Source organism: Hipposideros armiger, unplaced genomic scaffold, assembly GCF_001890085.2.
Source record: "Hipposideros armiger isolate ML-2016 unplaced genomic scaffold, ASM189008v1 scaffold_7, whole genome shotgun sequence".
Classification (NCBI taxonomy): Eukaryota; Metazoa; Chordata; class Mammalia; order Chiroptera; family Hipposideridae; genus Hipposideros; species Hipposideros armiger.
The window spans coordinates 5,326,820-5,340,365 of record NW_017731357.1 but is presented as its reverse complement, the minus strand read 5'-3'; the positions used below and the strand labels follow the sequence as shown (position 1 = coordinate 5,340,365).

At 36.7% G+C, this 13,546-nt stretch overlaps 1 protein-coding gene across 14 annotated transcripts in view; it reads right to left on the bottom strand.

Moving 5' to 3' along the window:
• CASK (calcium/calmodulin dependent serine protein kinase) overlaps window positions 1–13,546 on the bottom strand; it is a 415,968-nt gene that overhangs the window by 80,850 nt on the left and 321,572 nt on the right. For 10 of the 14 annotated variants that reach the window (XM_019649798.1, XM_019649806.1, XM_019649845.1 and 7 more), the window contains 2 exons: window positions 12,513–12,530; window positions 4,207–4,328 (listed from right to left, as the gene is read on the bottom strand). In XM_019649798.1, coding sequence (XP_019505343.1) covers window positions 4,207–4,328; window positions 12,513–12,530 — 140 coding nt within the window. The remainder of the gene's footprint in view (window positions 1–4,206; window positions 4,329–12,512; window positions 12,531–13,546) is intronic. The other 4 variants (XM_019649819.1, XM_019649838.1, XM_019649879.1 and 1 more) reach the window with 1 other exon arrangement.

Sequence of the window (13,546 nt, the reverse complement as noted above, 5' to 3'; positions counted from 1 at the left end):
TTTTTGAGCTTGTTACTGTTTTAAAGGTATCATTAGAAAAAATGAAGTACTGGATGAACTTTTAGTCTTCCATAGGCACGTAATTCTATTTCTTTTTGTCAGTTTAAAAATTATGGCTTCAAACTTAGCTATTTAGAGTATTATTGAATTAATGGGAATTACTTAAATAAAATAAAGATATTTCATAACATTGCTCAGTGGGATTAAGTAACAATCAATCCATGGTCCACAAAGCTGTGCCACTAGGTGTCACTACTTGGGATCCTTAAAAAAAGAACCAACGTTGATTCTGTAAAACAAAACAATCAGTGGTTACCAGAGGGAAAGGGGGTATGGGGCGTGTAGAAGAGGGTAAAGGGGGTCAAATATATGGTGATGAAAGGAGCATTGACTTTAGGTGGTGAACACACAATGCAACAGATAGATGATGTATTATAGAATTGTACACTTGAAACCTATGTAATTTGTTTTTTTAAATTTTTTTTTAAAAGATTTTTTTATTGGGGAATTGGGAGATGGGAAAAGTGCTGGGGAATTGGGGGAAGGGGAATAGACAAGTTGGTGTCCTTTGGTTCTTCAGTCTAGTTGTGGAGGACGTTGCTTCACTGGTCCAAGTTGGCTCCATCATTGCGCTCTTCCCGGGCGAGGCACATCAGTCACCGGCTTCTGGACGGCTGCTCACTGTGGCTGCTGGCCACTCACGCTGGCTGCTGGCTACACACAGTAGCCCATCGCAACCCACTGCAGCAGGGGCTGCAGCCTATGCCATAGCCGGCGACTCACGGCAACCCAGCTCCAGGTTGAGCTGTTGTTCAGCATCTTAGCTGTAGAGGGCAGTGTCACTGGCCCTCATGTGGGATCTGAACTGGGGCCCTCTGGCGTCCCAAGCCAGTTCTTAACCAACGCGCCACTCAGCCAGTCCAAAACCTATGTAATTTTACTAACCAATGTCAACCCCATAAATTTAGTAAAAATTAAAAATGAAACAAAAACCCAAAAAATGCAAATCTAAGCTTGGGATATGGAACATTAGAATGAAGAAAAACGAATGGTCAAAGTTTGAAAAGTTTCTTCTCAAGAGTTGGCCATATCACGTTCCTTTTTTGTGCATATCATAAGCATTTAAATATTGAAGAAAATTTAATGGCTAGATTTCTCTATATGGTAACCACTTGAATACTTCATTGATTACATTATTGGTAATATAATAATGTAGTCTGTTAGTTCTGCAACAAGAGCTAAATGAACTGTATCTATGGGCTGTTGGTCATGAGGGCTTATTCTAATGATGGCTTAGGTCATTCATGATTAAGCTTCTATTGAAGTACAGCTCAGTTTGGTTCTTCAGAACCAAAAGCATCCCAACCCTGTCCAGGGCTGGCCTTATAGTCAGTCATTTCATGAGGGGTCTGGGTTTCCCGTGCAATGCCTGTCTGCCAAATCCTGCAGACATGGTGTTATTTTACTGGGTACAGTTCATTTTCAGTCTCCCAGCTCCTTTTCAAGGAACAGATGCTGATCCTGCAGATACAACTTTACAATTTATAAGCATCCAAAAGAAGTTTAAACATGTGTTTCCGCACTAAAATCTGAGTCTCTTCTAAAGCTTTTAACAGTGTCTACCCAAGAATTCAGCAGTTATTCAAAGTAAATATTTCCAGTGAGGTCGGAGAAGTTCAGCATTGGGCAATAACTGGTGGCCTGGCTCAGCTCCACAGTCCTGTCTGTGTCCGATCATCTGCCCCACCTTGTAAAAACTAGCAATGTTCTTGCATTTCCCCTGTGGTCTCAAGCTTGGGGTGCTCAGATATCTTGTTATGTTAGTAAGAAAAACACAACTTCAAAATCCAATTTGGGCTTCTCTGGGCCTTTAAATGACAAAAAGTCCTTGCTCTAAAGAGCAGTAAATCTTGGCAAAGACCTAACCACCGACTACATTGAAATAACCCAAATCTCCACGCTCTGCTGCAGCTTCTTTCATATATCCTGCATACTAGTTCTAGGACAGGGTATGACGTCTGTGGGAAACTGAAAATTGGGAAAACTTTCTGCATCGTATGAAGCAATGAGAGAGAACAATATTTAAAAAGTCAATGAATAGAGCTTAAACTTTACTTCAAATAGCTCATAACAATGACAACCATGATGATGATGATGATGATGATGGAGGAGAAGGAGGAAGAGGAGGAGGAGGAATGCTAGGAGCTATCCACAAAATAGAATGAATTTCAAGGGCTTTTGGTGTCTAAGGAAAGTAACAGTTATTTGAAATGAACTTAATCTGAAATGTCCTAAATTACTTGAGATAAATGACACTAAAGAGAAGAGCCATTTCCTTATCTTCCTGAGCACATTTTTAGCTTTATTGAGGTATAATTGACAAATACAATTGTAAGAGGATTTCCAAAATCAAGTTAATTAACACATCCGTCACCTCACATACTTATTTATTTTTTTTTGTGAGAACACTTAAGTCTATTCTCTTAGCAAATTTCAATCACACAATACAGTATTGTCAACTATAGTCACGTGTTCTACTTTAGATCTTCAGACTTTATTCATCTTACAAATGAAAGTCTGTACCTTTTTACCAACTTTTCTCCATTTTCCCTACGCCCCAGCCAGGGGCAACCATCATTCTACCATTGTACTCTGTTTCCATGAGTTCAATTTTTTAAAAAAATTCCACATATAAGTGATACCATGCAGTATTTGTCTTTCTCTATATGTCTTATTTTACTTGGCACATTTTAAAACTATGTTTCCCAGATCTCTTACAGCTAGGTAGGCATGTAACTAGTACTTGCCAATGGAATATGGGAAAAGGTAATATAGCCCATTTCCAACCTTGACCCTGAAAAAGTCTCCATTTTCTCTCATTAGCTGGCTGGGTGTAAAGAATGCAGTGGAAGATTCCAAAGCCCTGGGGGACGGCAGTGGAAGATACCTGGATCCATGAATGACTATGTGGAAGAGACCTTCCTCATCCACCTGCATTAGACTGTGATGTGAGCAAGAAGTAAAATATAAAAAAGCCAAACTAATTTAAAAAATTTGATAATTAACTTGATTTGACCAAATTTATGGAAAGAAACAATTGTTGGTTAGATACCTATGACTGCACTTAGAAGAAAGTTGAAACATAATGCAACACTCTTAGCTTAGTTTTTCCCAAACTAGTCCTCATTAATTCGACAGGACTGTGAATATAAGTTCTGTGCCCAAATCAGTTTAAAAAAGACTCTTAATTGGGCTTCTTTGCCATAGGACATATCTGGGGTGTTAATATACTAGCATCCATTGTAAATCTATACAAAGGGAATAAAGAATGTAGCATTTCCCAAACTTATTTAGTCAGTAAATAATTTAACCAATAAATTTAAGATCTACACTCTCCCCCCATGTCAACACCCATCACCATCTCCCATAGCAATATTCTGTAAAATACATTCTGGGAAATTTTACTCTAATTTGCATCATATGGTGGATTGGTCAGAGTTGGCACCAAAAATTACAGGCACCCCAAAGCAAATATCATTCTCTTAAGGGAAGGTTTTTCTTGTAAAAAGACTAATATGTACTAGTAGACTAATATATACTAAGAAAGTTTTCACTGCTGAAGTGAACCAAGTTCTCTAAGAAAGGCATTTTACTTAAATGTGACTGAAATGAAGGTAGATATGAAATGTCAGCTTCTGATTTTTCTTTGTATCTCAATCTGCTGTCAATGGAGCCTGTCATATTTAATGATGGAGTATATTCTTATGCTTTAAGAAGACACTGAGTCTATGAAAACTGGCAATATTAAATACGAAATGTGTGAATACAGTCCATTGTACAATATCTTACTTTCTTTTCTCTCTCCTATATTCATGCTTGAAGTGTAGCATTTTAAAACAATGTTTAAAGCAGTAAAAAGTAACCACAGCTACGATCAATGGATTCTTCTAATAGAGATATACACACATACACACACATAATTTTTTTCACTGTGACTTGTTAGGCTGTACTGCATTTGTGCTATATATAATATAGTACTTTACTTCAATTATGAATCTGTGATGGATGATTTCCCACATTTCTCACAGACTTAAAGCAACGGAATGAAAAAGGACTGTTATGATGGACATCTGGAAATTCATATAAAGTAAAAATGGTATGCTAAATATTCATCTTACCAAAAAATTAATGAAAAGAAAGACTTACATCTAGCAGTGTGTGAAGATGCTGATCCTGGAAAACACTGTGTAGAAAATCTAAGTCCTTTTCACTGCAGTCTGTAAGTGCGTGAATTTCTTCCAGGCTGTCTAGCACCTGTGAGACTGCTCCTAAGGGGGAACAAACAGAAAAGAAACAGCCAGTACAGAAAGTCAATGTCAAACTAACCCTTGTAACCTAAATCTTGCACTTCAGAACAATGGACTGATAAACAGAACTTCAAAGGTTAGTGTCTTTAGTGAAGGATAGACTTAAATGGGTTTCATGTCACTGAAGGATATTTTCAGTGAGTTTACATTCTTAATAATGTATTGTGTGCTCCTCACTTTTCAAAGTAAATGGAAGCTTGTCTTATGCGAATTAAGGAAATTCATCAACTCTAACTGAGTTAGAAATCTGGGTGCAGCAAGTTATACACATCAGAAGAATGCAGGTTCCATGACCCCATGACGTTTTGAAATATTACAGAAATAACACAGTTGAACCTTTCATACATGTGCATTCCATCAAGAACTGAAGGTAAAGCCAACTGTAGACCCGAGGGACAAACCTTCAACTGGGGGCTCCTGTGGTGTAAAAAAGGCTTCTTGGGATTTTTAAGGCTCAAACTTAAGTTAACAAATATCCTAGTTCATTCTTTTTCCTTCCTTTGCATACAAAGTCAAGAGGAGCAAGTGTTCTCAGTCCATTGGGCCTTTTTTATTCAGAAGACAAAGACCAAGGGTAAGTACACTGACTGACACTTCCGAATACCATATTAAATATTAGGGCAGATCATTTTGCAGGGCAAAGCAAATGGTAGTATGGTCACTTTCTTTACATTTCCTTTTTCTTTTAAAGTGGTGAAAGAGCAGTTTATTAGAAGAGATAGTACACTTCAAAGAAATAGAAGCGGGCCCGAGCAGAAGAGGGTGGCTCAAGGGCCGTTATTAGAAGAGAAAGTACACTGCAAAGAGTTTGGAGCGGGCCGAGCAGAAGAAGGAGCTGAAATGGCCTACATTTCCTTTTATAGCAGGAATCCCGAGAGGCATCAGCTGGGAAAGATACATAGTGAGTAGTAGCAAAGTCACTAATACAGCCTTAAAGAAACGATTAATCTATTTTACTCTGCAGACAACTTGTATATACATACTCCAGAGAAAGAAAAGAACCCTGAGAGGCGAGGCTTCAGACTCTTGTATACACGATGTTATACTAACAATATTCTAACAATAAGTGCCTCATTGCACATTTAAGTCTTGGATCAGTAGTTTTCAACCAGAGGTGATTTTTCCACCCCCAAGGGGGGGACATTTGCCAATAGCTAGAGAGATTTTTGGTTGTCACAACTGTGGTGGTGGTTGTGGGGGTGGGGAACGGGTTGTGCTATTGTCATCTAGTGGGTAGAGGCCTGGGATGATATTAAACATCCTATAATGCCCAGAGCAGCTCCCTCCCCGCAAGAAAGAATTATGCAGCTCAAAATGTCAACAGAAACCCTGCTTTAGGTAAAGATAAAAATCTCGAATCTTTCTGTTCTGGAACTCTGTGCTGCTTCTAATTACTTCTGGTCTTGGACTTTATCCATTCGCATGCACTTATTGGTGAGAATGTAAACGAGTACCACTGTTTCAGAAAGCAATTTGGTAACATACACCCAAGAGCCTTAAAAATGCTCATGCACTTTCAGAAATCCCATTTACAAAAACCCACCTTAAGAAAACAAATAGGAAATGTACAAAAATATTTATTTATAAGGATATTTATCATATAAAATGGAAAAATAGCCAATAATTAGAAAATGATCACATAAATTATAGAACATCCATATAATGGAATATATAGCCAAATGAAAACTGTTTTTAAAGCATTTTAAAGACACAGAAAAATCCCCATGATATAAAATTCAAGAAAGCAGAATACAAAACCACGTAAACTATATATTCCCCATTATGATTGAAAAAAATATACATGCACAAACTCAGAAAAAAACCAGAATGAAATACGCCAAAAGGGTAACAGGAGTTATCTTTATTTTCTTATTTATAGTTCATTTTGTTCTTGTCCATATGTTCCAAGTTTTCCAGACTAGAAAAAAAAAGTTGCTATATAAGTAACTGCTTTTTTGCAGTATTATTTAATTATATTAATGATTTGGAGCTTAAGCCACACGTCAAGTGGTTATTCATGTGGGAATTACTGTGGCTAATTTTTAAAAACTTTGACTTTTTATTTGTTTTGAGATCATTGTAGATTCACATGCAATTGTAAGAAATAATACAAGGGCTGGCTGAGTGGCTCAGTTGGTTAAGAGCTCGCTCAAGAGTTTGAGCTCTGAGCAACTAGCGGTTCGATTCCCGGCCCGAGCTGAGCTGACCCTGAGCTGCCAACAGGTAGCAGGATGGCTCAGCTAAAAAAAAAGAAAGAATACATAAGAGATCTCATGTGCCTTCACCCAATTTGTCCCGATGGTGAGGCAACATCTTGTGAAACTGTCATATAATACCACAACCGGGATACTGACACTGATACAAGTCAAGCTACAGGATATTTCTATCACCACAAGGATCCTTCCTGTAGCCCCTTTAGAGCCACACTCATTTTCCTACTACCCTACCCCCTTCTAATCCCTAACAACCACCAATCTGTTTTCCATTTCTATAATTTTGTCATTTGAAGGATGGGAAGTAATTTGGGCTGTACCAGGCCAGGGACGTATCATTTGTTGGTTTGTGAACTCCCAAAGCTCCATAATTCCTGTCCCACCAACACACTCCGTGGGTTACCCTACGTGTGCACTTGTTCATTCTTCTTTTCTGTGCAGTGAGGTCCTTAAGGCAGGTCTCTATTTGACTCATTTTGTAACATCCACAAGGTATTTATTGAATTAATTCAGTACTAAAGAAACATCGGAGTAACAGCAGCTCCCAATTCTTGAGTGTTTATTATGTGCCAGGCACATCCCTAGGACAATGCAGTAAGGTAGATACATTACCCAACCTTTCTAGACAGGGACCTGAGGTTTGAAGAGGCTAAGAAAGGTCACAGCACTAAGTGGCGAAGTCAGGACTCAACTCCAGTGTGTCTGGCTCCAAAGTCTATGTTCTAACTTACTAACTAATTGTAATTTCCCCAGGAAACACAGGGGGAACCTTCAACAAGAAGCTATGTGTGGTTTATGCATGGGTTTGGAGGTGAAAAAATAACTTGAATCCTATCAGGTCAGACAATAACCAAAACCTTTATTGATTGTTCCCACTTTTTGCCAGATGCTAGGCAGGGGCTTCAGAGAAAACAGGTATGATCTCTGGCCTCGAGGAAGGGACTCTCAGGCTGCTGTGTAAAGTACTCACCCTATTTTATACCCTGATGTCAATGATATAGATGAGGTAAAAACAAAGTGGCACAGAAAAAGGCTGCCTAGAGCCTGAGAGAGATCGATGAGCAGGAATTCAACCCCCTTCACCTAGGGTCTAATCTGCGTGTACGGGCCCAGGGCATGCTTTGCTGGAAAGCACAAAAGCATCTGTTAGCCTGTGTTTCCAGGAGGCAAGACCCACCAGGTGGACAGTTCTATTTAACGTCCTTGAATCTGTTACCTTTTCTGAACTGATGTATAGTCTTATCTTGTACCCTAATGTGAATAACTTCGTGAATTTCCAATCACGAAAGGAAGCATTTCCATAGCTGTACTAAAGTTGCCTATTGCGAACTCTGAAACGTGCCCCTAATTTGAAATTTCTGTAATTAGGTAGGAAAATTAGTTTTTAATCCATTTTTCCTTTGACGTTTCAATTGAATAAACATATATTTTTGGTCTAACTCCAAAATCTTTCTTCACTCTTGATATTTTTAACACTTTCCACTGACACCCTTCTAGTTCTTTTCTTTCTTTCTTTGGGCATGACCAGCAGAACCACAGAATACATTCTTAGTCTGATAGGTGTGTATAACTGATATCTGTAGTTCAATACCAAGTCCATCTAAAAGTCCCATAATTTTTCCAATTCATTATAAAATATAAATGTATACAAAGACATTTCTGGGGCTTTCCCATTGCTATTTGTTTTAAACACCGAGGCAGTAGTAATAATTAATACAAAACACACACACACACACACACACACACACACACGCTCTTAAGCTGCTGCTAGTATTTATTTTGTTGATCGTTACTGTCATATCTGAAAGAACTCTTCACTTTTCTCAAAACCTGAATAGGAAGTTTTTTTCCATAAGACCGCTGTATAAACTTGTAACTGCCTTGAAGAAAATCAATAAATAAAGAGTACAAGTTCACCTCCTCAGAGGGCAATTTATTTAATGGCAGGACTGTATGTACCCTATTTACATTTGCATTCCAGGCTTCACTTGCAGAGTGCTTTGTACAAAAAGACACAATAAAACGTGTTCAATTAAAATGATTTTTTTCCTGAGCAAATTCTGAAAAATTGAAAATAAATGCATTATAACAAAATCACAGAAAACATTTAATTTTATAGCACTGTTTCCTTAAAGTCACAGTGAGAATTATTTTAATACTCATATTGGTATAACAGTTTACAATTTCCAAAGTACTTTTACACTTATTACCTTATGTGATTTTGCAATAACACTGTCCTGTAAGTAAGTATTTTTATATTTGAAAAATCAGAGGCTCAGTAGGGTTAAATGACCCTGGGGCCACAGCAGTGAGCAAAAGAGTGAGTCCTAGCACCTAGGTCTCTAACAATCCACTCTAGACTGGCACCTCCTGAAATCATGTTTCACCCTCAGCAAGGCAGCTGAATAATTTGCATTTGGCAATGTGATGATAGCTAATTTCTAGTCTCTCTTTAATCTCAATTTTGTTTACCATATAAGGTTTATTTTCTTAGACCTTGGTCCAAACTTTCACAATGATAAATTTATTAGAAAGCAATCAAGCCTTCCCTTCACAATAGTACTTTAATTTTTGCATGATTCATTTGGTAATAAGTTTGTATCTAAAAATTAGGTTGATAATCAAACATTTTAACTTTGAAAATTTCCACTTTTTCTAAGAATCTAACAAGTTTCTCAAAAGCTGTCTGCTGCTATTATGAAATAATAATCAAAAAAGGCATAAATCTGTCAAATGTTTTAAAACTGTTCCTGAGTCTATTTCTTTGACGAGGAATATGCTTTTAAGGTCAATAAAAACATTGAGTCAAGAAGAATTTCATTTCAAGAGTGAAAAAATCTCATAAAAAGTTGACTGAGTAAAAATAACCTGAAAGAAGGAAAGAAAAATAAATAGTAGAATGTTTAAACAAAAAAGTTCTCAAAGTAGGGTGGGTCTATCTTAAAACTATTTCCCTCTATGTTTTACTATGAAAAATTTTACACATATAAAGTTGAAAAAAATTGTACTCACCACCTAGATTCTACAATTGTTAACAGTTTGTGACATTTGCAACATCAGTACACTTCACCTCTAAACACTTTAGCATGGATTTTAATATTTCTCTCTCTCAGGTAAAATTTACGTAGAGTGAAATATACAAATCTTAAGTGTACCATTCAATGAGTTTTGATAAATGTATATACTGCACACCTATGTATGCAGTTATTTCAGTAATAAAGTAATAAAGATATAAAAAATTATATGTATAGTTATAAAAGCTAATATCACTGAGCAAATTCAGCATCTGAATCTAGTCTAGCTTCTTCTGAAGGGTTATTAGTAACCTCTTTCCTACCATATTTGCAATCCTATTTATACAACACTGAATCTCTACACACACATTCATATCACCCACTCAATCAAAGCCCCCTCTTTGCAATCACAATAGCATTAAAAAAGTCTGCTTACAAAGGTATAATTTATTAAGTTAAAATTCCCCAATTTAAGTACATTTTCATTACTTCAAAAAGAGCTCCCTCGTATTTCTTTGCAATCAATCTCTTTCCTATTCCCCTACCCCCTGGACAACACCTTTTATTCCCACTGTAAAAAGCAAATTCTGGTTATCAATCAAGTTATAAGCAATCCTATAATGGAAATTGCATTTTGGATTTAAGCAGCTGTGCTATATCTAATTGGGGTTATGAAAACTTACACATGGTGATAAATGCTTTAGATTCTTTATGTATAGAGTATAGTACAGATACCTAAAAATTTATTAGTTAAAAGAAGTAAACTCCATAAATATATTCTGTCAGAGTACAGATGCTATAATTCTAATACTGTTATGCTTGTTAAAATAGTCTATGTTTCCAAACAATAACATTATTGGGCATAAATTTGTGAAAATACTTGAAATAACATTCTGCTGGTTGTTAATGCCTATTCAAAGAAAGCTTTACAACTAAGGAAAAGCACTACCTGCTACTTCCAAGATGCTTTCATTCCCAAATGACATGATAGGTCTGTTGATTTTGTTTTTTTAAAGGACAGGGGTGCTAAATCTGGAGGAACAAAAGCAGTTACATATGGGAAGAGCCTTACACTTCAACAGTCATTAATTTGTATGTGGTAGGCAGCCTCTAAGATGGCCCTCAAGATCCCTGCCTCCTGGTATCCACGCCCTTGTATAATCAATCCCTTCCCTGGAGTGTGGGCTGGACTTACTAACTCACTTGTAATGAACAGAATAGGGCAGAAGGGGTACGATGTCACTTTTGAGATGCAGTTATAGACTGTGGCTTCTGTCTTGGGCCCTCTTTCTCTTACTTTTGCCATCCTTCTCTGGTCATGCATGCTGAGGGATGCAAGCTTCTGTGTTGTGACCAGTCCTATGGAGAGGTCCAACAGCCAGTGAGGATCTGAAGCCTGTCAACAGCCATGTGAGTGCGCGTGGAAGGGGACTCCCCCTGCAGTTGGCCCTTCACATGAGATCGCAGCTCTGGACGAAGGCTTGACTAACAATCTCATAAGATCTTGAGCCAGAGGCACTCAGCTCAGCCATGCCCAGATTCCTGACCCATGGAAACTGATATGAGAAATGCTGCTTTGCAGTTATTCATTGCATAGCAGCAGATAACTAATATACTGTGAGATTTTTATACAGTCGTATGCTACTTAACGTATTGGTCAATGACGGACCATATATACAATGGTAGTCCCATAAGATTATAATGGAGCTGAAATATTCCTATTGCCTAGTGACGTCATAGCTGTCATAATGTCATAGTGCAACGCATTACTCACGTGTTTGTAGTGATGCTGGTGTAAACAAACTTACTGTGCTGCCAGTCACATAAAAGTATAGCACATACTATTATAGTAGTCGGCTATATCACCTAGGTTTGTGTAGGTGCAACTATGATGTTAGCACAACAATGAAATTGCCTAATGATACATTTCTCAGAACGTATCCCCATTGTTAATCCATGCATGACTGTATTAAATGGGTTGCAATTTGAGCTACAAGTAATTAAAGCAACAAAATGTGACATTGAATTCAATTATTAGCTTCCAGATTTTCTACTTTATCTTTGTCTCTTATATGCTTTTTCTCCAGTAAGCACGATGTTAAGGTAAAGTTTATTCTTTTGTTTTAATCAAAATTATTATTGAGATAATTATAGATTCATATGCAGTTGTGGAAATAATACAGAGATTATATCCCTTGAATACTGTGTTCAGTTTCCCCACTGGTAACATTTGACAAAACTACAGTATAATACCACAACCAGAACACCGACATTGGAGAATACTGAGTAAGATTGCCTTAGTTTTGCTTGTATTCATTTGTGCACGTGTGTGTAATTTCTAATATACTTTTTACTTTATAGTCTCACATATTCAAATTACATCCCTTTGTAATATAAATCTAGCCATTACATTATTGTTTATCAATTAATTTCTGATGGTAAAACTTAAGAGACATGAATTCAGGAGTTTATTTCATAGCTCCATATTAAAAAATTGAAAATAGTAACAGAGAGTAATAAAAACTGCTTATAGATTATGTAATTGTTAAAGGAAAATTCACTTACCCTGAAAGTTTTCTTGAAAGCAAACTACAAAATAAAATGTTACCCTTTCCCCAGAATTAATGTATTTGTGCTTGAAATTCAGATGTGAAATAATATTAAGTACAGTTAAAATTTTAACACTGCCTCTTTTTCCTCTTATGAAAGAAGTGAGAAGTTAATATTATTTATATAACAATGCTTCAGGAAATCAACATATCTAAGTTTTTAGTTTATGATCAGGCAGTGTTAAAATTCACAATTAAACATCTAAACACAAACAGCCAAGGAAAAAGTCAAGCTGATTATAAACCATGCAAAGCCAAACACTTCTGCATAAAAGATTAAACCTTAGAGGAAAACAAAGGGATACCTACTTTCTGCTGCTAGAAGTCCTAGGAGGAAGGCAGCATATGGACAAACAACAAACAGTATGATTTTAGAGCAAGCAGGTTATCAAGCCACAGTTGGGCCCAGTAGATGAGCCCAGGAAGCGTGGTCCCCAGCTGAGCCCAAAGTGACCCCTGTGTTCCATGAGCACATTCACTGGGACTGTTTAGGATTTCAGTCGTCAAAACATTGGGTTCTGATTCTGACTTCTTTGATTTGAAATGTGAGAACAGAATATTTCTACTTTGGATTATTAAGTAACAGAGCATCAATATACTGTTTATTATAAGATTAAACTCAACAAATTGTAGTGAATGTATAACAGACTAATTGCAATAATCAAATATATGGTGATGAAAGGAGAACTGACTCTGGGTGGTGAGCACACAATGTGATATGCATATGTGATAGATGATGTATTATAGAAATGTATACTTGAAACTTATGTCATTTTATTAACCATTGTCACCCCAATAAATTTAATAAAAATAAAATAAAAAGCATCAAATCCAAAAGAAGCAAAAAATCTCATATATAAAAATTGTTTTAGAATGTAAACAGCATACCTAAACATGTTAGACTCTTCTTTAGATGACAAATTAGGAAGCTGGTTTGTTTTAAATTCATTTTTAAATTGTGATTTTAAATAGAATTTTGGGGGGACCAAAATAGGATTGTCAGCTTTTAGTTTTGTCAAAGACGGTCATTAAAAATATCTAACTACCTACCACTTATTATCATTTCATAGAGAGAATAGAAAAGGCATTATATAAAGATGAAAAACAGACAGTCCATCTCAAAAAAGGGTAGTTGGTGACCTTATACTGTTCTCTCTCTAACTAACTCTCCTTCCATACCCTCTCACCCCCTCCCTACAAGCACATGCTCTATGATCATTTTTCTGTTTTTGCCATGGGCTTGGAAGAACTTTTGGGTAATAATGAAAAGTGCTTTGTGTTTTGTACTGTAAAATAAACCCATGCAAATTTCAAAAGGAAGACAGTGACAAGGATAATGTAGG